The 27,408-nt window shown below is 40.3% G+C and overlaps 2 protein-coding genes across 2 annotated transcripts in view; both read right to left on the reverse strand.

Moving 5' to 3' along the window:
- nhsa (Nance-Horan syndrome a (congenital cataracts and dental anomalies)) overlaps positions 1-1,967 on the reverse strand; it is a 55,367-nt gene extending 53,400 nt beyond the window's left edge. Inside the window, exon 1 of the mRNA XM_062423891.1 lies at positions 1,587-1,967. Within this exon, the coding sequence (XP_062279875.1) occupies positions 1,587-1,866 (280 nt within the window). The 5' untranslated portion in view covers positions 1,867-1,967. The remainder of the gene's footprint in view (positions 1-1,586) is intronic.
- A 5,018-nt stretch (positions 1,968-6,985) lies between these two features.
- Positions 6,986-27,107, reverse strand: reps2 (RALBP1 associated Eps domain containing 2). The gene is made up of 19 exons (XM_062424536.1): positions 26,928-27,107; positions 20,143-20,266; positions 19,447-19,622; positions 18,536-18,644; positions 17,999-18,104; positions 17,743-17,903; positions 17,584-17,647; positions 16,573-16,741; positions 16,404-16,461; positions 15,913-15,993; positions 15,595-15,660; positions 15,218-15,275; positions 14,965-15,101; positions 14,551-14,612; positions 14,310-14,400; positions 10,998-11,098; positions 10,784-10,917; positions 9,040-9,145; positions 6,986-7,054 (listed from the first exon to the last, which is right to left on the reverse strand). Exons 1-19 carry the CDS (start codon positions 27,105-27,107, stop codon positions 6,986-6,988), a joined length of 2,052 nt encoding a protein of 683 aa, XP_062280520.1.
- Between the last annotated feature and the right edge of the window lie 301 nt (positions 27,108-27,408).

The following is a 27,408-nucleotide window of genomic DNA, read 5'->3' on the forward strand; positions in this document are numbered from 1 at the left end:
CAACATGTGGCATTGAAGGATTTCATCATTTTATACAAACACAACCTAAACTGGAGACGTGAGATGAATGAGGCAGTAAATCATCTTTATTTATCTTTAAGGCTACACTGTAATAACTTCTTTATTACTAATTATTAGAGTTCTTAGAGTTGGATTGATCAAAGTAGCTTCCCAAATGAATTCACACAGAGTCTGGTTAGACGTTGAGAAACTCATGAGACACTAGTGTCACTTATCATCATCCTAAGAGAGGAGTGCACTTGCAAATGGGAAGTGATGGAGCATCTAAATCAGACTGCCTTCACGACCAAACAGCAAATGCAAACGCCTAGATAACCCATGACCAGGGTGACTCAGAACAGACATAGTGCACTTAATTTGATGCTGCGCAGGCCAGCAAAACAAGTCAGCAACGGCGCTTCCAACTAAAGCTTCAAATGGTCGCTGCCAAAAAAGAAACCTCTGCAGACATCACAGAGTTTCAATCAGGGTTTACGAGGGGTCAGGTCTGTGTTTTGGTTATGGCAGCTGTCCATGGAGCAGAGAAATACCTTTAGGCAAACTAACCCATTCACAGACCACAGGAAACAGGGTCTGGGGAACATGCAAGGACTTGCTGAACCTAAACTAAAGCAGGGTAAATTCACTGGGGTATGTCCAAGCTGGAGTAACTGTTCCGGGCAGGACGATTTTAGGGAGTGGGGTTGGGGTTGGGGGGGGGGGGGGGGGGGGGGGGGGGGTGCACGGGTTCCCTAAGTGCTTCCCAGTGAGTGGGTTTATACATAAACACAAACCAATATCAGATCACCCCCCTCAGTTGCTGGGGAGGGGGGGGGGGGGGATTAAAAGAGCCAGGCGATGGCCACATGCTGGGTTATCAGGGTAATGAATTCTTACAGGCGGCCAAGCAAAGTTCAACACATGAAGCAGGACAACAGCTCAATATCTATCAGAGCTTAGAATCACCCACACTGGGGTCTATTAATAATCCAAATATCTTTAAAAAAAGAAAAAAGAAAAAAGAATACACTAACAATCAAAGTTGTTTTACATGAAAAAACAAACACAATATGACCATTCACTTTATTCAGTGTGCTGTTTACTCTCAAAGTGAAAGCCAGACTATGTTGAGTAACAGCAGTGTAATAGGCTGGGAAGTGTAATGTGTGGACCGGGCTGTCACACGCCCCTCTTCTCTTGCGTGGGCAGAGCTGGAAACAGAGCGTGTGTCTCCCTTTATGGTCTGGTACTGTCTCCACTAACTGCGACACACGTTTTAACATCTAAACTCAACACAGAGCTGACACTAGGAAGAAATAAACTGACTTAACAACGCGGCGGTGGCACTTTACTAAAGACTTTACTGCTACTTTATTATACTTTTATGTAGTTTCCTACCTTGTCTGATAATGACTCAACTTTATTATTTTATCACTGTCTGCTGTTTGACTTATTGGTGGAGAATCAGTCTGAAGTCAGTGATGTTTAATAGTGAGGATGTCTCCTCCTCGTGCCGTTTTTCTTGGAGAAGCGCGCACACGCACTTCCCAAAAATGAAACCCCCATAATAAGTGTCAGGTACTCACGCACTGCCTCCTGTTTGGGGTCCAGCTCGGAGCAGGTCTGCTGGAGTTGGTTAATCTTACTCTGCAGCCCACTGACTCGCCGGCTGGTGGATGTGAGCTCGTTTTCCAGCTCCTGGAATATGGAGCAGGCATGTTTGGCCAGGTCCGACAGCTGCCGCAAGGTCCGAGACAGAGCCACATTATTGATGGAGACCAGATCCTCGAAAAGCGCACCCTGCTCGTTGGGGGTTTGATACCTGCACAGTAACTGAGGTTCCACGAGTCGTTTGGCAAATGGCATGTTGGTGTGGACCCGGGAGTAAATCCAATAAAAGTGACCCAAGAGTGAGCAGAAAGCAGTTTTCTCCCCTCCTCGGCCCCTGATCCAGTTTTTCTGAATTCAGCTGCTGCTGATGCCCCCCATCCTTTCATTTGTTGGAGAGGACTGGTGTGCTCCTCGCTGCTGCGCCGGGTCATCTGCTGCCTTAATGCTGCTGTGTTTTTTCACTGCTCCAAAGTAAGAGGTGGTTTTAAAAAAAGGTGGGGTAAAACCTGGAGCGGAGCAGTAGGCTTTCCAGGATCTGGACCCCTCACTGCTGTGCTGCCGTGTGAGCTTCACAGCCACCAGGAAAAATGAACACTATAGTCTTGCAACACCTTTAGGGGGAATAATGTTTTTACATAATAGAGCCAGACTAATATTAATGTAGATAATAAAATATAGGAGAACAGGATACATTATTTATAATTCCTAAAAAAATATAGTCTACCATTTAGACACTGTCTCTATTACTTTTGGCTTTTGGTCTTGTGAACACTCTCTTTGGTCTGTGTATTAAGTACAATTCATTTGAGATTCATTATGAACACAAGCACACATATGTAATAGGAGACCCAAAGTGTATTTTCATTTTCAAGTTGCTTTTATCTGGAATTCAAGTCAAATTTATTTGAAGAGCATGTTTAAAATAACAGGAGTTACCAATGTTTTTAACAGGAAAAAATGTAAAATACAGTTAAATAATTTGTCAAAACAAAAGAAATGGATAAGTAACTTGTAATATACACAGTTAACTGTTTTTTCATTCTAGTAAAAAAAATGAGAGAGAGTGAACAGCCGTTCTGTAATTGTGGGTCTGCAGCTGGGATTTTAAAGTGGTGATAGATGGGGAGATCTGATGATGAGGAGCAAACTGTTCCACAGTCAGGAAGCAGTTATGGAAAAAGCTCGGTCACGTTTTTGATTCTGGCCAACGTGGAACAGAGAGAAGTAACTGATCAGAGGATCTGAGGGGTCTGGATGTAGAATATGGACTGAGATCAGAGATGAAGGCTGGTGATGAACCATCCATCTTAAAAAAAAAGATAAAAGAATATTAAAATCAATGCTATATTTCACTGGTAACATGATATGGATATGAAATTATCATTTGATGACATGCACAAGTTGTGATAACAACTTTGGTATTTTGGACTGTCAGAAAGGTGACAAAGGGCATTTTTTTATACGTGTAACCTCAGTCTCTGTGAAACATTTTTCACTGTTCACTGACTAACCTTAATCCATCAATCAGTAACATAATTAGCAGATTAAGTGATAATAATAATATGATAATTGTTAGTTGCAGTACTAGTTTTAAATATCATCTCATTTTCAGAGTTCACAAATGTTTATAAATTGAGTTTATGTAATGTATCCTGGCCAGACATCACACTGCTTCTGTTTTTCACACAGCGGAGCCCCCGCCCTGTTCTATGGGTATATTGAATGTGTAAATGGAGAGGGGTGGACAGTTTCTAAAGTCATTCAGCAGGTGCAGTCTGGATTTGCCTTATTGTGTGTGTGTGTGTGTGTGTGTGTGTGTGTGTGTGTGTGTGTGTGTGTGTGTGTGTGTGTGTGTGTGTGTGTGTGTGTGTGTGTGTGTGTGTGTGTGTGTGTGTGTCCAGGTATTCCTCATGTTGCGGGGACTCACCTCCCTTACGTGGACAAAAAGCAAATCCCCTTAACATAAATTAATTTTAGGGTAATGGAAACCCTCTCTCTCTCTCTCTCTCTCTCTCTCTCTCTCTCTCTCTCTCTCTCTCTCTCTCTCTCTCTCTCTCTCTCTCTCTCTCTCTCTCTCTCTCTCTCTCTCTCTCTCTCTCTCTCTCTCTGTGTGTGTATGTGAGTTAAAGTAGTTCAGATACGAAACAAGCAGGATATCTATAAATTCTCTCAATAAACATCAACTTCTGCGACTTCCAGGGCTTCGATTTTAGTTAGTTGCTTCATTAGTGAAAACAAACATTACATATTTGCCTCATTCTTAATGTGTGATGAAACAGTGGAAGATTCCTGTGTTACTTTGCCATATCCCTGTCTAGGTTAATCTTTGCTTTCACCTCTGTACGCATAGACCTGACAGCTTAGGCCGAGCTTCATTCACATTTGCTGAATGAGTGTTTAGCTAAATCCCAGCTGACGGGGCCAGAATCAGCAGAGGTGACAGCCTAAAGCCCTTCCTGTGGCCTAACCAATGTCCACACCAGAAGTGCAACCTTTGCAAAGCCCCGGCGGGGGACAAAGGAGAGATGAGAGACGTGGCGTATGTCGTCATCTTTGAGTAATGGTGTTGCAACAAAGGCCTAACTTGAACAGACAAAAAACTGTTAATCTTTGTTGTCAGAAGAGTCAGCTTTAACTTTTAGCCAACCGGGTGATCCAAGTCATTAAAGCCTGTTGCAGGTTTATAGTTTATTTACACTGGGCTTTGAAAGCGTGTTCTGCAGCTCTCTTTCCAGTCAGTATAGAGTTCATTTGATTAACTGTGAGTTACTGCTTTATTCAAATGTAGTCTATTTCTGCCCAAGAGCACCAAGTTACTCTGTCTCCAGCTAGAAGAATCATTAATAGTAATAACTGTAATGTGCTGTAGATAATAATAAACCTGTTGCTGGCTTTGTGCGACATAGCTAGATGGCAATTATATCAACCAGGCATATACTTAGAGACAACAAATAGCTGACACATATAGTTTCTTCATCACGTGCAGCTGTCATCTTAAAATGCAAACCAAACACTTTTAAGTGGTATTTATAGTTGAGTGAGAATGGCTCCCTGTTAAGTGGTCTGATCTAATAAGACACACACACACACACACACTCCGCTCCTGATGCATAGGATAAAATAAGTGAGGGGAGGATGTACCGTAAGTTGAGGCGGCAGGTAGTGACACGCTGGCCTGTGCCATATATTATTGGTTATGGCACGGAGGAGTTATGAGCGCCTTGTTGTCGTCTGGCATCTCGTGTCTGTCTACCAGACTGAACTCATTCATTCCGGCTCATTCATTTTCTCAGATGTGGGATCGACTTGTTGGACTCAGATGTTTTCCTTGGATCGGAGGCTCAGATTTAAGAATCTGTTTCATTTTGCTTTTTCTGTGAAAAATGTCCTGCGATTTCAATCACCCGCAAGGACTCACACAGTTGTGCTTGTCTTCGGGCCTCCGCTAGGCTCAATTTAGTTTAACAGAATACCTCACATCCTGAATATGAGTTATACGCTGCCATTCTACAGGAAGAATGAGGAGAATATATCATGAGTAACATGAAAACAACTTTGGTTTGATCAGAGTAGCTCGTTACAGCACTTGAATGCAGCATGAATGAAGTGAGAAATAGGCATATCAGTGTGTGAGGTGTCTAAATGGGAGCCAAGTGTGTCAGTGGATATTTTTGGACGGCAGTGGCGGAGGGTCTGGGAATACAGCCATCAGTGGTGATCAGCCTGACCTTTGGTTGTTGTGTCTGTGTCGGAGAAAGCACAGCTGCTTTGTGAGAGCCAGAGGGTTATGACTGCAGTCAGTTTCATCTTTTTTTTGGTTTTGTTTTTGCCCTCACACACAGGACGTGAAAATGACTTCTCATAAATCTGTTAATATAGCCAAACTTCTATGTCACCTACTTTTGGGCCTTTAAAATGAAAAGAAGTACATGATTTTAGGAGTATAGTCCAGAGGTTTCTCTTTTTTGCACGTAGGAAATATATAACTTGAGAAGTTTATGCCCTCATTCAAGTAACAGAAGAATTTGAACACATTAAAATATCTCTGTTCGTGTCTCTTGTGCTAAAAGAGTAAGATTTTATTTTCAGTTAGTGACTGAAACTGAAAATGGATTTCTCTTGCACAATAAGGTGTAATAAAAAGGATTACAAGCAATAAAAATAGACAACTTTATTAGTTTGATTATTGTCTTCAGCGCAGAGCTCATTGTGCACAATTTAAGATTAATTCATTCTCCAATGCTCACATCATTTTAGCAAACATGCAGTATCAAGTATCATTCCCACCATTTACCATCAATAATAATTAAGATGTGAAAGGAAAAAAATGGAAAGGAAAGGAAGTTTCAGCAGCACCAAGAATGTGCATAGATAAAATCAAAACCTCCTCTGCTCATCAAGACATCAGCTGTTTTGAGATCTATCTCGCAAAACATGGGAGGAATATTGTGCTCTTTTATTTATTGATTGATTTTTTTTTTTTTTTACTGTTAATGCTGGTTGGGTTTTTAATGGGGCTCTTTTTTAAAGTATGGATACAGTGTGAAAATAACTCTGAGGGGATTTTACTTAAAAATCAGCAGTTTTTGTTTCAAACAGACAGTGTTTTGATTAAAGATGGAGCAAATCTTCAAGTAAAAGATACACATTTTTATACAAATCCAGTGTCAACATTCCTCAGTGTCCTCATAGCTACAAGTGCCAGTGCTACAGTCTGTCAGCAGCCAACAAGTCATGTGTGCTGGCTGCAGATGTAGCTAAATCCAATTCAACTCATATCTAATGTTGCAAATATGAAGTTCAACCTCACAAATGTGCTTCTTTTTTTTTAAGTGCAAAAATGAATCGGATTCAATAACTAATCTGTAGCACTATCTCTTGCTTTAGACCATATGTTGATGTGCATGATATGCATTGTATACAAAAACTGAAAAATGAGAGTTCTTTACTTTCCATCATTAACACAGAACATAAGCGGTCATGATTACATGTGCACCAACTGTGACATGTGTTGTAAGCAAGGTAAGATTCATGGGGGGGGGGGGATCAGTAACTCAGTAGAGAAAAACTAGTTAGAAGGTCACAGTCAATAACAGGATATTTTACATGTGCATATCATACAGTGATTAAAAAAAAATGTGTGGTAATCCTGCAAAACATCATTAAAAGTAATACAGAGTAACATTTGAATGTGGGGCTTGAAGAGTCACATTTTTTGAGTGTACGATGCACTTTTGCTCCCGTCAGCAGCCCTTTTACATTTATTCTGGATTCATCACAAAAGAAACAACTTGCTTAAACATTCACTGATACTGCTGTACAGTTATCCCGGTGAAACGCTGTGAGCGCCACTCTATCGAGACTTCAGGCTCAGTCACGTCGAGGTCAGAGGACGCAGGTGCTCCAGCTGGGACTCCAAGGTGACCCTTTCCTGGTGAACCACCTGCAGCCAACGAGAAAACACAAACTCTGAACAAGAGACACACCGCAGGCATGCAATTAAATTGTTTGCTTTGTTTGCCATGGTAACGGTGGTTTTTAACAAGACTAAACCCCTCCGAGCTGCCCTTGTTGGATTTAGTGGGATCTAGCAGTGAGGTTGCAACCAACTACCACTCCCCTCACCCTCCACTTCCAAGCATGTAGGAGAACCTATACAACTTGAAAGGTCCTCTCTAGAGCCAGTGTTTGATTTGTCCATTTTGGGCTACTGTAGAAACATGATGATGCAACATGATGGCCTCCTTGGAAGAGGACCCACTCCCTATGTAGATATAAAGAACTCATTTTAAGCTAAGAATAACAATTATTCTTACTTTCAGGTGATTATACACTATTTAAAACATACTGGTGAACATTATATTCCATTTCTGCCAAGTCCATTTCACTAGATGCCACTAAATTCTACACACTGCACCTTTAAAAAGGTTTAAATGTTCATCACTCCCCAAAATATGAAAGCGCTCAACATAATGAGCAGTAGGACTATACAAAAATGTCAAATTTGCCCTTAGGGTGGTACTAAAGAAAATGCCACATGTTCAGTTGAGTCAGCCAACTCATGTGGAATAATGTGAACAATATGTGAAGAATATGTTCAGTGTTGAATGGGCAGTGAGGATACCACAATAAAATTAGTTTTACAACTTGTGCTACTGTGTGAATGTAGAATATGTTCAGCATTCAAGCACCATGTCCGGCATAGCAGGGAGTGGGGAGTGATGACACAAACCCACCCACCCCCCCAAAAAAAAGCTAATCTAAGGTTGACAGTTGAAAACCAATTTTGGATTAAAGGGCAAAGGTGTCCGTTTTAGATCTGAAAAGAATTTCTTGACCTGTGAAATGGTACAGAATAGCTTAGCTTAACTCCACCTTAATAGCTTAATCACTCTAAATTGAGCTCATAAAAAGTAAAAGAACTATTTCTTTTCATTCAGCCTCTTTTCTCACACACACGCACACCCACACTGTTGTAGCTGGATGCCTGACAGTCCTAGGCTCTATTTTGAAGAAGACAGTTGTGAATGCCAATGGCTGTTTGGTATTTCAACAAGGGCTGAGTCTATATAAAGACACATATGCCTTTCTCCGCAAAATTCCACACATGCTTTAAGAAACTTGTAGAATTATCCCTTAATTTAGAGTACAAATGTGAGAAGACTGCAATTATAAGAGCTTAAAACCTAAAAATCAAGCTGTGTATATGCAGCATTTTTATACTCTGCTGTATATTTGAGAACGTCCTTAAATAGGCTACGAGTTGCTACATCAATTCTATTTTTTAAGCTTTAGTCTCAGTTGTATTGAAGCTATAAAAGTGCTGCATGTGAGCGTGCAGGTTTCACTACTGGATCATTTACGAGGAGAATGACAGGCATGCGGCATGTGTTCCAAATGTGAATACGTGTGCCACAGGCAGATCCCCAATGCAAACAGCTCAGTCTGTGCCATTAGTTCAACTCTGAGTGATGGGTAGCGGAGCAGACAGTTGAGCTCAGGGGTTTTTCACCAAGTTGGACCGTTGGGAGCATTTGTGTTGTCGCGCTCAGTTGAGAGACGGTCAAATTCCACTTCCGACACGCAATCAAGAACTTTCAAAACACTGCTAACATGAACACTATCATGTGGTGAATAGTTCCTGTTCTTCACCGAGCTGTCAGACTCAAAGCTGTGATCTGTTACGCCAAATATGCACCCTGTCAGTGTGTTTTCTGAACCCTGCCGAGCTGCTTTTCCCATTTCACGGTGTCCCAGAGGAGGCACAGGCCAGGGGAATGTCAGAAAGTCAATGTGGTGAGCCGCTAATGTAGTCCACACCCGTTCACGCAGATGGACACACACACTACCATCAGCAAAATGATGTGTGCGTACCGGTGCAGCATCTACAAACTGTCTCGTTCTCCCAGAAATAGAAGATGGGCTGACCTTCAATTGCTGTTGGAGCTCGCTGTTGAGACGCGTCAACACCGCGTTGGTTTCCTTGTTTTTTCGGATCGCCATCTGGATCTCCCTCTTTTGTTTGGACAGCGGTCTGAAAGATGAATCAATCCACTTTTATTGAGTTTGAAATTCATTTTAGACAGACAAATTAATAGACAACCGAGTACAAAGCATAATGTACAAATAATTATATAACCAATTCCTCAACAATCTTTCTTATTTGTTTCGATCTTACAGGGGGGGTCTAAGGACATTGCTTGGAGATAGGATTAAGTCTTGAGTTAAGAAACAATGAGTTAGAGCGCCTAGAAACAGTGGAAACCAAAAGAACCAGAACAAAGCACTGGGGCTTTACATCAATCAACCAGCCAATTCTAGCAGTCACTACTATTATTGATAGTCACCTTCTACTGTGCTGACTGACAGTTTCAATGAGCTGTCTGCTCAATAAGGAGACAGAGGCACATATGCTGGAGTCATTAAGGGGGGTTAAGGAGTGCCTAAATGTCTGTATGGCTTTCAGGGGTTAACGATCAGGTCTGAACACATAAAACAGAGAACACACTTTAAGAAGTTCTTAAACCTACATAAAAATGTATTTATTTTTGACCACATAGGTGTCAAGCCGAATCAAGCTGTAAACATAATGATTTTATTTATCATTTATTATCAACTGATAAAATTGGTTTAAACTTAAACCAATTTTTAGCATTGTTTGTGTTCCACCAGTTTTTTAACTTTACAAGCATTAGGAGCATTTAGAAAAGAAAAAAAAACAGCAAAAAGCAACAAACTGGAAAATAGCTTATTTTTTCAGCTGCCAACTGCTTCACTATGTTCGCTAGCCAGTTACTAACTTTGTCTGTCTGTCGTTTGGTGCTGGTCCAGTGAAAACATCCGCCTGCTGCGGCTAAGAATGACGCTGATAAGAGCGGTGAGAGTGATTAAAAACAGTACATTTGCCAAAACAATAAGTTAAAGACACTAAAAAGCTTCCTACAGCTGAGGGGAGCTGCAGAGTTGAATATTAATTATCTGTGTATTCATTAGAGCCTGACTGATATATCGGTCAGCCAATATTCACCTATCACAGATATATCGGCATCAGTGAATATGTATGTGCCGATTTAAAAAAAATCTTTTTATATATATTTGACCTTTTTCCTTAAGTCAAATTTAATAAATGCATATGTTGTTTTTTTGTTTGTTTGTTCTGCATGCTTTTTTAAATTCATAGCTAATTTTAATTCTAATTATTATTATCATTATTAATTCACAGAGAAGTTTACGGTTTTAGTGCACTGATGTCATTTTATACAATCAGGTTTAATTTTAAACTGTAAATATTATTACATTTGAGGGATCATTACAAAAAATGCGTTTATCTATATATTCTGTACCTATAATATTATCGGCCTTTATATTGATATCAGAATTTTTTATTTCAGTATTAGCATCGGCCTCAAATATGCAGTATCGTTCAGGCTCTAGTATTCATCACTATGAGCCACCCCGTTCATATTATACAGTCAGTTGAGTCATTGTTTGCACAGAAATATTGCTTAGTGCAGCTTTAACATAAGCCACTTTCCAAATATGTAGTTTTCTTTCCTGGCTCAGATTAATTTTAGCCTTTGCTGCGCATTTAAGCTACTCACACTGAATCAGATTTAGTTGAAAAGTGAATTTGTTTGTATTTTAGGATTAAAGAGGCAAATATTTGACTGACTTTTGAGTGGGTTTGGTAGCGGGAGGAAACTGCACGGCAGGTGGAGGAACCGGCTCCAGGTTCTGGCTGTCTGGGTGGTATTTCCTGCGGACCGGCTTCTGTGGAACCTGAGTGTGACAAACTGTGATCACTTCCTGAAAGGTTATCAGAAATAAAACATTTACCTGCATACTGAAACAGAAAAACACAGACTGTCTATCTGAGTGGTTCGGACCTGTTTCGAAGCATTTGTCAAGTCTTCTGTATTTTGACCAAATCTAGAACGTGGACTCTGCTCCTCAGGTTTTATACTGCTCTCTTCCTGCAAGACAGCACAAATTACACATAAACTATGCACCCAAAGTAACTCCTTTTACTTTAAACGATGGCAAAGGTAAGTGCATTGATGTCACGAGGAGGTGAAATGATATAAGAGAAGTGGGATACAGGCGGGATGATATGTGCCTGCCCTGATCGTGGATAAATCAGCACCTTCCCTGCAGGGACCACGATCTAGTGCTCTCCAGCCTCTGCTCCCTGTCTGCTCAGGGGCAGCCATGATGGATTACTGTAACTTGCTTTTATTGCATCTCCTTGCTGCATTTCAGCCATTATTCTCCTTTGGACATAATATATAACATATCGCCACCTGCTTTCATTCAGCAGAGAGGTTAATAGTGCAAGAGTGTATAAAGCCTTCCATGCAGGTCCTACACGTGGAGGTCAGTTTCTTCATTTCAGCACTTAGCAACACAGCAAGATTAGTCGCTTTGAAAGTTGAAGGCTTTTTTTTTTGAAATTTTTACTAGGCAGCACCTTCTGTAGGTTTTTCTACACTGCAACATTTCCCATCTGTTAATGTTGGATTTAGTGAATTTGATCCACTCATTTCTAAGAGCTGGCTGTCTCCGTTGCGGTGGCAGTTGAAATGCCTCGGCTTTCCTGATGGCTTAAACAGGCCGCTTAAATGCTGCCGCTGTAAATTGGACCCAAAAAACCCTAAAAATCTATTTTGCTGAGCAATGCAACCGTCACGATCGTAAGAAGACACAAACAAATGGCCTCTGGATTCGCTGCACCGTTGGATCTGAAACACAAGCACAGCATGGAAACATTTTAGGTAGCGTAGGAGCCGAGCTGCTACTGTGAGAATAAACTGCAGGAGCTCCATCGACTGCATGTGTGTGGTCACATCAGCCGAAGGTCACGCCTGTTTCATTGCAGCAATGCGAGGGCCTGGTGTTACTGAAGACGTGCAGTCACTGTCACAGCTGGTCTCATTTAACTGGAATGAGTAACCGGCCGGATACGAAGGTACAGTATCGACACCACGTGGTGACTGTACTAAAATACGCACGATGAGAACTCATCAGAAATAAGAGAAGAGGTGATTTAGCTTCTGTTTAATTCAGGCTGACTGTGTTAACTTGTCCGCTGGATTAATGCTTAATCTCTACAATCTCTAGAGGAGCCAGTGAGTCTTGCTGAGGGTCGGTGGTATGACTGACAGATACATGTGTTTAGATCTGCTGCGCTTGAAAAAAAAATAATACAAAGATGAGGCATTCAGGTCATAGCTGCAGTAGCATCCCTTCTGGCTGCATGCCCAGCGTCTCACCAACTGCTCCATAGTTTCTTCTTACTGCTGCGGTTGGAAAAGTGAAGTGGAGTTAAGTCGAGTTATGTTACATTAAGTGAGGATAAGTTAAGTTAAGTGAAGACAAGTAAAGTGAAGTGAAGAGTACATGAAAGTGAAATTAAGGAAATGGAACTTAAATAAAGAAAGTGTTCGATTAAGTGAAGGTAAATAAATTGAAATGAAGTCAAGCTAAGTGACTAAATAAATGTAACTGTAATCTGTGACAGTTACTGAGAAAAAATGTCTCATTCAATTACAGTTAAGATGTTGATGATTACAAAGAGTTAAAACTGAAGTCAGAACTTAAAAAAAATGTCCTCATTTTGTAATATATAACATGTCACTGAATACATATATTAATGATTTTAATTCTTTGAAATTAATATTTTTTTTAAATATTTTATAAATAAATTATGACATGGGCTTATTTGGAGCACACATGGACATTTTCAAATGAGATACATCTTGCTTCATCAGAAATGATCTCCCTTAAATAGATTTTGGTGCTTAATGGGTACATTTACCCTAACAGTTGAAAACATTCATTAGAAAATTAGAGAAGCAATCAATAAATAATCAAATGTAATAAGTTACATTGCTTTGATGAAGTAATTGAAAAAGTTACATTACTTATTACATTTTAAATAGACTAACTAGTAATCTTATAACATCCCCAAAGTAACCTTCCCAACCCTGAAGACAAGTTACTTTAATTGACATAAAGAAAGTGAAGGGAGAGTGAAGAATTAAGTTAAGAGGACTGATTGAAAAGTCAAAGAAGTAAAATGAAGTTAAGTAAACAAATTGAAGTCAAGTGAAGTAACTTGAAGTGAAGGTAAATTAAAAGGAAAGTGAAGTCAAGCATAATAAAACAATGTTTGTTCAACTTAACAGGTCACATGCAAGTTTTTTTTGTTCCTTGCAACACCCGTAGAGGATGAACAGTAAACGCCTGCAGATGTGAGAGTGTTTTTCTACTCGACACAACTGCAAATTCAAATGTTCCCTAGAGTGCGCTGCAAGAGCTGGTATCTGATACTCACCCTTAACTTAAGATTGACATATTTTATGTTAAGGAAGCTATTTTTAACTACGTCTATAGTTCACTCGCGTCTCTCTCTCCGAAGAGTTCTGGCTGGTATGAGTTTCTGTTTGTCTTACTAAGTTAAATATATACACACATAAGATATTACCACATTTGGGATCATCCAGCCTGCTTGGTTTTAATTACGACTAAGTTATCCTGTGGGAGGATGGAGAAACGGTGATACGGCAAAAGGCGAATGGGGTTAGAAATCCAAGAGCACATGTCCGCTGGGACTCATAGAGAGCGCCACGTAAATGACAAATACATTTCTATTTGACATTTAAATTCCATCCTATCATCTTACTGCTTTGTTGCTGTGTAGGACAATGATATATCCTGCAATCTTTAAACTGTCCACCGGTCTTAAACATGTGCTAGATTGTTGTGCGGTGTAACAGGATACAAGTATACACCCAACAGATAGGAGAAAAAAGTGACAGGAAAGGCAAACAAAGGACAAAGAGAATGAAGCTCGAGCTAAATGCACGACTTGTCACTTCAGCCATAAATAAATCCTCCACATATTCACTTGCTTGCGGTCCACAGCGGTGCAGGCCTTGATGTACACCGCTGTCATAGCCCTTGAGTGTATTTGTGTCTTGAAATAGAGGCCGGTATACATGACTAACGTGACCTGTAGGTGACACATTTACAGTGCAAACGTCTGAGATGGAAGGTGGAAAATCTGGGGATGGAAAAGGCTGACAATCCGGGTTGGAATTCGAAGTTAACTTTTGCAGGGATCTTTTTTTTTTTTTTTTTTTTCAACCACGACAAAATTCCAAGTTAAAAATCTGGAAGTAAAGCAGATTTTGTGCTCACCTCTTCTCTAAAGCGGCTGAAGTCAGCAAAGTTTGGCTGCTGCACTTTTTTCTGAGGAGTTTTGTCTGCAGCGTTGATAAAATGAGGAACCTGACAAAAGAGGTGATTGGTACTGATTAACCATAGCTTTCTTTTATCATTAATAAGATGTTTGTACAGGTTGAGGCCACAGAAACAACAGAGGCTTTGTTCACTTGATATCAGATTGTTTCAGTAATAGTTTAATCAAATCAGACGTACCTGTGAAGTTGATGGTCTAGGTGGGAGAGCTGGAGGAAGAGGCAACCATCCACTTTTCACCCCTAAAATCCAGAAGAAAAAAATCACTAAGCGATAAACCAGTTCTGCAATACTTCTTTTTTCTTCTTAGGAGTCACATTGCACTCTTTAAATAAAAATACACCCCCCATATTTTTATAATCAGAGTCTGATTTATTTTTAATCCTCAAGTGAGCCTCTTACCTTTCAGACTGAACAATAAAAAAACATTTCCCCTTTTGTTCCCCTATGAAAGGAGAACTGTCATAAACCAAACACAATACCTTGGTCACAAAACGCTCCACAGCTACAGGCGGTTCATACTGCGTTAGAAAACTAATATTGTGAGAAGAGCTGAGTGAAGACCGGAGGGGGGGGGGGGGGGGGGGGTCGTACCTGCAGCGTCCTGCTGGAAGAGCTTGTTGAGGTCCAGCGAGGAGGCTCTGGAGTGGGTTTTCTGAGGTCGAGGTGGAGGGGTGGGAGGCTCTTCCGCCTTCTTCATCGCATCTTCGACAGACGTGCTGGAGTAGGACCTAAAGGTGAGGCCACGGTGGCAGAAAAACAAAGCATATGAGGTTAATGAGCAGCTCATGTATGGGTACGAGATACTATTTAATTAATATCTATGTTGTCACAGGTTTATTTTCACCTCGGTCTAGTTTTTGTCTTCATCTGTGGGTCGAGGTCCTGAGGCCGCGGCACAGCGTCTGTGAGGAAGTATATATTAAATGAATGAGTCGACCGTGAGTTATTGTAAATGAGAAGCAGCTACTTCCCTGTATGAACCACAAACTGTGACTTCACGTGTGTAAAGTATCACCACTACACACTTTGGCTGTCATTTTTGCAGCTATTTTTTATCACAAAAATATATGAAATCATTCAGAACACAGAACACTGTATATTATCAACTAAATCACAAAAGACTTTCCACACAGTGAGAGTAATGGGAGGTTTGTGTATCTGAAACCTGACACATAAAGGATTTGTTTTAATTTTCCCACGTGACGGGAGTTTTAGTATCACCTGGCCTCTCAGGAAGTTGTAGAGTTCGTTTCTCTTGAGATGTTGTCACCCTCTTAACAGTTGTCTCTGTGGACACAGTATTGAACACATCAAGATTTGAAGGTTTCATCATGTATGAAGTTCTTAAGAAAATAAAGATGCACCACTACTGTCTACTTCTGTGCATAAAAAGGATATAAAAACAAAACACAATGTGCTTATTTGCATTTAGGTATGTTATTTCTCACACATTTACTGAAGTTTGCTTTAGAATAGAACGTTTTTAAATGTTCTGGATTACTTAACAATAATGACGTGAAAATTATTAAGTAATTTTACCTTGTTTACAGGATTCTTCTTTCAAATCTTGTTTAGTCGTGGCCAAGCTTGGCTGAAGCCTCTCTATCATACTGCGATCCTAAAAAATAAATAAATAGAGAAATGTAGAGAAGACAAATTTACTATCATGACAACACTTCCTGAAGTGATTGAAATGATAAAGACTGCATGTAAGAAGTAAACCACTCAAGAAGTAACTGACCCTTCCTGGTTGTGGGGTGAGAGGATGTTTGTATGGGGGAACAGTTTGCATTATGTACAATATGTTGTACGATTGATATGAACACTACAAAATAAAAAAAGTAAAAAATATTTAAAAAAAGACTGCATGAATACTGCAAGAGGTTACAGCTTCTGCTCTAAAGAGTATGTAGATGAGGATGCACTCAGAAGCTGTTTCATGTTAAGCTTGCTAGTGCCCCCTACAGGCAACAAAGATGGACTTCAGATGAAATAACTTAAAAAATGGCACTGGAGTGTGGGGATTCGTTTTACCATCTGACTGGGCCTTAGTTCAGCATCCTCAAAGACAATAAGAGCCTCTGCACTCTGCAAAATAACAGAGCATCATATTGATATAAGACTATCAAAAAAAGCAGTGAAAAGGACAGAATAGTACACGCATGCTTCAGATAGCAGACCCATGGCTGTTTCCCTTACTTCAGGAGTATCCGGTACATCCTCTTCCTGCTGTGTAAACCCTGGATGCAGGGTCGGAGGAAGGCTCTCTGGGAGAGGGTAACCGTTCTTGCGCGCCACAATCAAGTGAAAGGCTGTGCAGAACTCAGAGAAAGTGAGAGCTCCATCTCTATCCACATCACTCAACTCCCTTAAAAAAAAGATGGAGATTGGAAAAGATGAAGAACAACTGCAAAACCAAAAATGGCACTCATTATTAAATTCAGATTATCAGCCTCTCACAAATGATACTGTATTATCATAAATGCTAGCATAGAAGCACCTTAGCAACTTTTAAATACAAAAGTTACAGTGGTGCAGACTTGCTAATATTCAACATTTATCAATAATGAAAGTTAAAAGCACGGCATAATATACATAATATATACACAATAGACATAATATTAAGTGAATATAGTGTTGTAAATTCATTCATGTCATTCTAAGCTAACTGCCAGCAGCTGTTTAGCCTTGCTTAGCAAAAGACTGGAAACAGCGGAAACAGCTAGCCTAGCTTATTCCAAATCTACCAAGCAGCACCTCTAAAGCTCACTAATAAACATGTTATATCAAGTTTGTTTAATCTTAACAAAAACTGAAGTGTAAAAATGTCAGTTCATATGGTGATAGGTGGATTTTTATTGTTTTTGGGCAGAGCCAGGCTAGCTGTTTCCCTGTTTCCAGTCTTTGCTAAAGCTAACTGGCTTCAGTGATGAGTGTTATCAGTCTTCATCTAATAATGCCTCAAGAGGATTTCCTAAAAATGTCTTTAAAGATTGACTAATTTCAAATACAGGATATTTATTTATATTTTCAAATCACATTTTATTTCTCTTATCAACTTTGTTCCAAAAAATGATGAAACAGTTTAAAAATAGATGTTGAGGAAGACTGCACTTTTAAAATGAGGCCTGTGTCTGACTCAGTGGGCACACCTAACTTACTGACCCCAGAACAGAGCAAGGACACACAGCACTGTGAGTCAGCACTCACCAAATATGGGAGAGCTCTGGTATTGGGAGCTTGGATTTTGTGAAGAAATTCTTTGCAACAGCTCCTGGAAAACAAAAAAAGTCATCAGAGTCATAAAATAGTGTGAAAGTTTGATTTTTCATTGTATTAATAAGTGGAATTGAGGAGTGGTGTGCATACCTAGGATGAGAGCCCCCAGGTCGGGCTGCAGACTTTTGAACTGATTAGTATAATACTCCAGCTGTTCCTCTGTGATCCTCCAGGGGTCATCGTCAGAGTAGTCCACCACACCCTGCTGGTCCAGCCTCTCTGCCGAGGAAGCCTGGGAAGATACACAGAAAAAATGAAAAGGAAGCAGAGTCATAATTTAAACTTTTTTAATGACATAAAGAATAATTTATGTGATCATGGAGCTCTAAAAAATTCCGTCTGTACCCGAGCCATAGCAGGATGCTCCACAGTGGGTTTGGTCCCGTAGTTACTGGGCGAAGAGTGCTGCTCCATCTGAATGATCGGCCGTGAGGAATGTTTGCTTTCATAGGCTGAAGGATGGGAAAGAAAACACAGCTTTAGTGGAGGGAGAAACCTGAGGCGAACATGCAATCATTTCCTACTGATTACACCAGCTCCAAAATATGATGAGAGAGAATTAGAGCTTTACTGATCAGGACCAGGAGAGAGGAAAGTGAGAGGAAAGAAAGGAGGATTAAACAGGTGCAGAGATGGTGTAAAATCTCATCTTTTTAATTTCAATTCATTTGAAATGTATAATGCATGGCTACTATAACACATCTTCTTGCAGTTTTAGTCTATTGCAGTATTTCACTGGTCTAAAAATGCTGAATAACCGTATCCTCAAAGAAAAAATGACCTCATGTTAAATAAAAACAAAACTAATCTTCTAAATTAAACATAAAAATATGAGGTATTTTTACAGGGTGCATTGCTGTTATTGAAATGAAAGCTGTCATACCTATCTGTGAGTCTGCCTCAGTCCTCTGCTTTGTGTACGGGTAGCTGCGGTAAGCCAGTGGAGAGCGAGGCGGTGTACTGCACGGTGATCGTGGGGGAGACCAAGGCTCCTTCCGGCACAGTGACAGAATATTTGTTAATTCACATACACAAAGCCTGAGGTAGCCAATGTGCATAGAAAAAGAAGAGCAAATCCTCCCTGGCCTGTCTGACAAGTTGCTGGGACCACACACACACCAACATGAGATATGCACATTTTTTAGTGGCATATTAATGCCTGTTCCATCTCAGGCCAAAAAGTGTCATGTACCATTGAGATCTTGTGAGGGTGGAGGAAAAATAACAGAAAGTCACTGTTATCTTCGAGTAAGCTGTTTTATTTGAGCCCCCATTCCCTTTCTCTACTACATTTTTTTCACATTTTTCCTTTATTTGACAGCTAACATGCATACAGCAAATGAAGAGAGAGAGAGAGAGGGCACTAAAAGCCATTATTGCTATTAATTAAGTTAGATGGCATTTCATCCACTCTTCAGTGAAAGCAGTTTTGGTGATCGTGTGACTGATGATGCAGAGCAACTTGGCATGGCATCCCTATTGAGTTTTCATTAAGTCCCTCTTCTGCGTACGAGTGTTTGCATGCTTGTGGCCGGTCTGGTAGCTTTAAGGAGGCTCGTCCTTGTCCTCTAATCTCTCATCAACGGGGCCTTTCTGCTCTGATGATTATAGCAGACTGGAATGTCTTTGCTCAGTGCATCGTTCTTGTTCAACTCTAAACACTTCCTTAGTATAATCACACCCACTGAATGTAGTTCTGAGACATCTTAACAATGATCCATTGTGTCTTTTACAAGTGTCGAGAGTAACTTGTCGCAACTACATGTTGAGCTGATTGGCGAGCTCTTCTCTTACCTTCTTCTCTACGCTGGTCTCCAGGTGTCTGAAGGTGCCCCTGTCTGATGGAGTCCGGGTGAGAGGACCCGGTGCGGTCCCGCTCTGAGCCCCCTGACCATCTATGCTGGGAGGGACGGTGGAGTATCGCATCTCTGGTTCATTCTTCAGCCCAACAAATCTGGGTAGAGGTAGATCTACAAGAGAAGACATTAGGATGCTTTGTGATTCTTAAAATCTTTGATAGATTATGATTTTTTCTTACAGTTGATCAGCTACCTAAACATATTAATTCTAAAGCCCGATAACAATAGGCTTCAAATGGACAAAAGTATTTAAAGAATTTGTTGATCTTGTCTGATCAGCAGCTTCCTATTTGATGACCTTTTATACAACTAGAAATAGACTAAGGGAATTAATCAGGATATTCACAGTTCGTCTTCGCTTGAGTTGAGCTACACCATGGTCAACATTCAATTTTGAACATACTTTTTCTAATAATCCACCAGGCTATCATGTGTTATGTAGAAAACAGATTTTCGCTTTGGCCGGGGTGTGACTGATTGTGTACGCTCTTGTAATAAGGGCAAACCCACTTAGCCCTTTCCACGCGACTCCCCTTTCATCCAGATTAGACCAAATCCTGGCATGTTAAAGATAATCTCCTGATCCCCCTTTGCTCTCCAAAGACGTCTCCTCTCTGAGCAGCAGACTTACTGGCCGTTACGCTCTCCAGGCGGATGGGCAGACCAGACTGGGCGGCAGCGAGCAGCTTCAGGGCCACGTAGAACTGGGCTGTACCAAAGTAACCCAGACGCTTCGCCCCACACACCTCAGTCACCTGAAAAACAGGTTAGAAGTTTAGAAAAATGTCTTATGACATTCTTTTTCCCACTACCCATGATGCAATTAGAAAGCGTATTTTCCCTAGGCCCTCCGCGTCCTCACATCTTCCCACTCGCTCCGTTTGATGAAGCTTTAGCACAACTTCAAAGTGATAGGATGTGAAACAGAATGGGTTTTTTTCTCTAACACACTTTGTCTTCAACTTTGTTTAATTTTGCTCATTAGTTTGAAATTTACATTGTGTGAATATGCTTGCATCAGGAAATGTTTCCACCAAATTTCACAGAGTTTTATATAAGATGAAATCAGCTCAGTGACAGTTAGCTGCATATATTGAGTTAAAGATGACGATCACACACTCCTGGCGAGTGATCATTTCATCAGTATTTCTCAGTATTAAAGTATAGTGTACACTTTGTTTATTCCAGCTGAGGAACACTGCAAAGCTCAGGCCCATTGTGTCTCAAGCTGAGATGGAAATGTTAATTCAAGCTTTTTTATTGTCTCATCTTGACTACTGTAACTCACTTTTCACCTGGCTCAGCGAAACATGCCTGTATTGTTTACAAGTGGTCCAAAATGCTGCTGCTAAGAACTCTTGACGTTGTCCTCCAAAAGGTCTCATGGGACAGATTCTGATCACCCATCACTTGCTCCTCATTAAAGTCAGAAATCCAATTAAAAGATCTTCTGATCAGGGTTTGCTGGTTGTTACTTGAAACTTGTGACCAAGCTTGGCTGAAGCCCCTCTTTCATATTGTGATCCTAAAAAAATAAATAAAAATACAGAAATGTAGAGAAGACTAATTTGCTATTCTATCACATCATCATGACATCACTTCCTGAAGTGATTGAAATGATGTAAAGACTACATGTGTACTGCATTTCAATGGGTTACAGCTTCTGCTCTACACAGTATGTAGATGAGGATGCACTCAGAAGCTGTTTCATGTTAAGGACTAAAACTAAACAAGATTGAGCTTTTGAGACTTTTGAGGCTCTTAAACTTTGGAGCTATATTAATTCAACACTACTAGTGCATGATTCAGATTTACTGAGTTATCTGGATAAGTCACATCAGGCCATTTTATATCTTTGTTGAAGTTCCAGGTTTTACTCAACAAGGACATCAAGATAACTTCCTGGAAAATACCCCAGCTCAAAATATACTGTATACAGTAATGCTCTGCAGAAAATACACACTGATTCTGTTGTATAAAAAATGTTCAACAGCACATTCTTAGAAATCAATCAGCAAAACTGTTTTTTTCTTCTTCTAAAAACAGAAGAATGAATGGATGGATGGAAACACACTCGATTAGGGATTGAATTGTACATACTTATATGAATATTTAAATCACAAATAGTAAAATAAAGTGTTACCAAATCATTTTCACTTCCAAATGATACATATTCTGTTCATGCACAGGTAGATTTAGGCTGTTTGTTGTTCGAACAATAAAGATTATGATTTTACTGAAATATGCAAAAGTCTCCTAAACAGTGTTCTAACATTGTGACGAAGTGATTCACCCTGATGAGTCTCACCATACTGCCTGCAGTGTCTGCCTCTTTTCAGTAGCATAATCTAGTGAAGTAAGCTACACAGTGATCGAGATAACATATACAACAACACTATGGACTCCACTAGCAGAATAAAGCTAGAAGAAACAGTATGTGAGGGATAAGCAGAACAGTAGGATCTGTTTATCCAGCAGCAGCACTCTTTTGATTAGAGGTACTATGGCTGCTTTGGGGGAGCAAAGAAGATTAGGATTATGTTGGACAATCAAGTTTTTTTTTCTTTCTTTTTTTTTTTTACAATAAGAAGGTACAATGTGGTTCTTACTATAAATACAATACTTAAACAAAGCAACTTTGAATAACGGTAATCCCACAGAATCCCTCACAGAAGTATTCATAGAAGCTGAAACTGATCAACATGCAACAATAACGACTCTGATAAAGACAAGAATATAGGAAGTTAGTGTTCCAGACCAAATAATGTCCAAAACATAACACCATGTGACAATACAACTTGTGACTTTTGCACTTCAACTTTTGTACAAATGAAATGATAAAAGTAATTATTATATAATGTGTTGTTGGCTAGATTGTGTCACATTGGTACAGTAGCAGTACCATATTTACAATACACACATGAGAGTGGGATCAATCTTCTTATCTAACTCTTCCAGAGAAGCAAGAAAGTGTAATTGGCAAAATATCAAACTATTCCTTTAATTAAATTCATTCAAATTACCCAGATGTATTTGATGCGAAGACAACATGAGACCCTGGATCAGTTGCCAGTTCTACCCAGTAGGTTGTTGACTACTACTACTACCACTCAAACTGCCACCAGAACCAGAACCAGACACTATTCATTTTTCATCATCATTGCTATGAAGAGGAAGACATTTGCTCTTAATTGACAATTGACTTAAGTTCACATTCAGATAGTGGTTATAATTATTATAGTTATAGTATATAGTTATAGTTAGTTATAGAAATGTGTTTAGACTCAAAAAAACTCACAGAAAAGCAAAACTAGAAGCGAGATGTCATAGAAAAGGTCATCTGCACTGTTTTAGTTTCAACATGAGGAGCTCCTGCTCTTCTTTTGGCAACAACAGATCAACACCGCTTATCTAACACTAACAAGTTTTTCCATTAACATGCAAGATCCAAAAGTCCAGTTTTAAGTGAATCAGTGCATATTACTGTACAAACTTATATTGACACACTTTGTAGAAGACAGATTTGCTGGTATGTATTTATGAGATATGAATGACAGCAGTGCTGTTAATACCCATTGTCTAATTGAGGTTGAGGGGAGGGTGGGGTCCGTGCGGTTCATATATCGCCTTATGAGACATTATTTCTGCTTGACTTGCATTGTATTCATTCAACAGCTTTCACAGATAAATGGGATGCAAAAAAAACAGGCTAGTGAGAGTGCAGGGCAGACAGTGAAGGTCAGGTCTGCGGTGCTCGTGAGTGTGCGCGAGGTCAGCTGAGAAAAGACGAGACCAGATTATTTCAGAAAGCTCAGGGAAGGCCTTGAGGAACAGACTGGCCGGCCACATCTTTAGCCTGAGGGGGAAAAGTTATTTTAAGAGGATGGCAAACTGCCAGAAACATTTAAATTCACATCATATCACCCCCGGTTTCAGATTTGAATTAATCATATATCCATTTGATAAAGTGAGGGAGGAAATTAAGTTTGACTATTAGTCATGTTACTGTAATATGCTGTATATCTGACACACATGAGCAACACATTCACTTTTAAACTGATTTTCCTGTTTAGCACATCACTTTAAACTATGGCAAAAAACTATTCTGCTAGTCAAGAATGAAAAATAGCAAATAAGCAAAACTATACCACATACAGAAGCGTGATGGCACATATTTTATGTTTACCAGATTGGAAAGTACAGTGTACAGCCGTGCAACTATGCTGTACTCAGCAGTGCTCTGAGCCAACTGCTGACGTCAGCATGCTAACATGAACACAATGACATTACTAACAGGCTGAAGCTATGCAGGTATAAAGTTTGTACTGTTCAGCCTCAGTTTAGCGTGTTAGCATGCTCACATTTGCTACCACTGAGGCTGACAGTAAAGTATTTACAGTAGTTACATTAAATATTGGACAAATGGAAATTTTGGCCTGATATGGGCACTGCATGAAAAAGTGTTCAGCAGATCCTGAAGGAGACATCGAAAGACTGCAACAAATTTCACAACAGTCCATCTAATAATTGTTGAGACATTTCACTCAAAAGCAGAGATGTTAGCTTCATGGTGGCACTAGAGGAAATGTCAGTGGGTCTGAAAACAATATAGTTGAGTTGGCACTGTCAGATCTGGATTTAACAAGACCATCAAGTTGTGTGCATGACTGTAATCCTTCTGCAAGTTGTGAGGCCACACCTTAGTCAACCAAGACAGGTTCCACAGCAACGTCTGTCAACAAAAGCACCTTAATATGTGACTACACGCGACACATACCTGAAAACTGCATCTCAAGCACAGACAATTATGGGATATTCACCTCATATCACCACTCTTTCAAGTGGTTTGCATCCCACTAAACATTCAGTCTTCCATGTACTGTAGTCCAAATGGCTGCTGTGGCTGTTATGTTCATATGATAAAATGTTATGAGAAACATGTGCTCGGTTGGCAGCGAGAATAATCTCAGTCAATAACAGCATGACCCAAGGTCTGCACTGGAAGTCTATGTAATCAGCGTAACAATTGATTCCATAGCAGTGTAATGTGTGGGAAGCTGTGCCTTTCTCTGAATGACTAGTGGCTTCTCAGAAGGTAATGACAGCTTAACAGGAAGAAGTGCATACTTTTACTACTTATCTGCGGTAAACACAGGTTACACACACAGTAACTATCCTTTTTCTGTAAATCCGCTCAAACTAGGTCAATCATGAATCAGCAAACCGCCTTTCTACATCCAGTAGATGATGGAAAATTCCCCTTGTTTTGATAAACCTTTTAAAAAAGGCCAAGTCAGATCATGATGAAACTTCGAACCCATCGTACAACCTGGAGGAAAAGCACTATTTACAATTCTCTGGTACTGCGTGACATAATGACCCAGAAGTCGGCAGCGAGTCCAAGAGTGATCCTGCAGGCATCCTGCAGCAGGGCCAAACACAGCTCAGAAGGCTGTGTGTCAATCACCCCTGTGTGGTGGCGGCGATCCAAGCCGGACAGGAAGGAAGCAGAGCTCAATGCCAAACTTCCTGACACCACACAGAGACACAATAGGCTGCAGTCGCTGGGAGCCGACCCCTCAGGACCGTGGGTGGTGTGAACAGAGGGCGCAACCTGCTGTGTTCATCTGAGCTGGAAAAATGTGTTTATATCTCTATGATGGGTCAGCAAAATGACTCTGACTTAGTAATTCTACTGTATTTTAGAGCCAATAAAAAACTGTTTACCCCTGATAATACGTGTACTGTCAGGCACGCCATTCATAGAAAATATATTATATAAAAAGAGATGGAAATATTTTTATATTTATGAGACATGGCCGAAAAATCTCATAGGCTTCATTTATGTCTGGCATGGTTTTGCCTGGTTTGAGGATTTGAAAGCACCAATGAGTAAAATAGTGGCTGCAACCTTAAAGGACCATGCATGTGTTCTCACCTACAAATCATGTATAACCTTTTTGCTGTTTTTTCCAAATGCTGAAGTCTGATATATGATAATATCTTTCTTATTCATTTCTGTATATAGAAATCCTATTACTAGCCTTTTGAAAACTGTTGTGTAATCCATCAGAGGGAACATCAAGTCTGTATTCATTTATGTCACAGTCACAATATCATTGTTTGATAATGCAGTTTGATTTGAAAAATGTGGAAAAGTATTACCTCATACCATCAATCTAACTTTCACAAACATTAACACAGACTTTAAGTGACTATGCATATTTTGCTTAAGAGCCACAAGCAACATTTACAAGATATTTTTAAAACTGGTGCAAAAATGGAGAAAAGCCACAATGTCAAATGTGATTATACAGCTATACATCTGGCTAAAATGTGGTAACATTAGCCACCTTAAGTTACTGCTCATACCAGAGCAGTAGTAGCTATAGCAGCAAAACCCCTGAGTGTACCGAATTGAGAAAAGGTGCATTATCATGGAATCAACTTCAACTACTACTATGTGTAAGAGTAAGAATTGTGTTCCTCTGTCAAAGGTTAGATAGTCTTACTATAATGTTCAGTGTAGTTTTAGGGGGAAAACAACATGACATCAGTTTGTAGAAACTGATTTTTTTATATTTTCATTTTGTAACATTTTACAGACAAAACGAGAAGACTGACAACAGCTCGATCACTGATGCAAAAATAATCATTAGTTGCAGCCCTTTGTTTTGGCTGTAATGTAAAGCATACTGTATGTAATTTGTAGTTTTGCCAACCTTAACTTCTAAGCTGATTCAATGTCAACATCAATACAAAGTTCAACACATTAGAAGTACTTCTCAGCATGGTAGTAACCAGACTCAGTGTTAATTATAAAAACTTTTATATTATATTATATTTTTATGATGTGGACAGTTTCACACACATTTACTACACTGGTTTCTATAGTGAAATGACATTTGTCAGCCTCTCCCCGGTAGAGTAAGAATAAACCTTAAACCTGAGCATCACATATAGAGTATGTAAATGTAGTGGGGAGACACACAGACCAATGTACAGCTGCTGCAGGAAGTGATGGGGCTGCCTTTTAGTGTGACAGAAGGGTAAAGAGAAAGCAGGTGTTGGACGACCTCTCTCTGACACACACACACACACACACACACACACACACACACACACACACACACACACACACACACACACACACACACACACACACACACACACACACACACACACACACACACACACACACACAGCATCAGGAGGAGAATTCACAAAGGAAATCTCCTGGCTCATTATCATATGTTGGAGAGCACAGGCTCAGCATTTAGACGGTGCTGTGTGTGTGTCTCCCTGCAGATCAGCAGCCGCAGCTCCAGCCCCTCACTCTCTCTCTCTTTCTCCCTCTCTCTCTCACACACTTGATAACATGTGATGACCAAGCAGGCGCAGATGTGCGACACTCACTTTATGCAGGGATTCAGGAGGTAGCTGAGACGCCTTGAACAGCTCTGCCACTTTGCTGGACGACAGTTTTCCTGAGGTGTCAGCTTGGCAAACGCTGTGGAGACCTGAGTAATATCTCTGTTCATGTTCATTCAGCGGGATGAAACTCCCTGCAGACGCCACACCGGATTCCTGATCCATTCCCGGCGCTGACGCATGGATGATCAACCGGAGAAGCACGACAAGCAGCAGATCAATACATCCTGCTCCGGTGTCAAGTCAGAAGAGAGGGTGTTTGGCAAGCGGAGGACGGTATCACCTCCGACAAGAGTATATAGCTCCCCTGTGAAGACAGACTGCTTGCTCGGCTCAGGCTCATCCACTCCTACCGCCTATTATGGCTGATTGTAGCACCGCCGCCCTACGCCTGCTGGGGGCGCTAGAGCACAGGAAGAGCAGAGGAGGCTTTGTCTATGAAATCAGGGGCCTACTCCCCCCCCAA

Source organism: Scomber scombrus, chromosome 8 (assembly GCF_963691925.1).
Source record: "Scomber scombrus chromosome 8, fScoSco1.1, whole genome shotgun sequence".
Classification (NCBI taxonomy): Eukaryota; Metazoa; Chordata; class Actinopteri; order Scombriformes; family Scombridae; genus Scomber; species Scomber scombrus.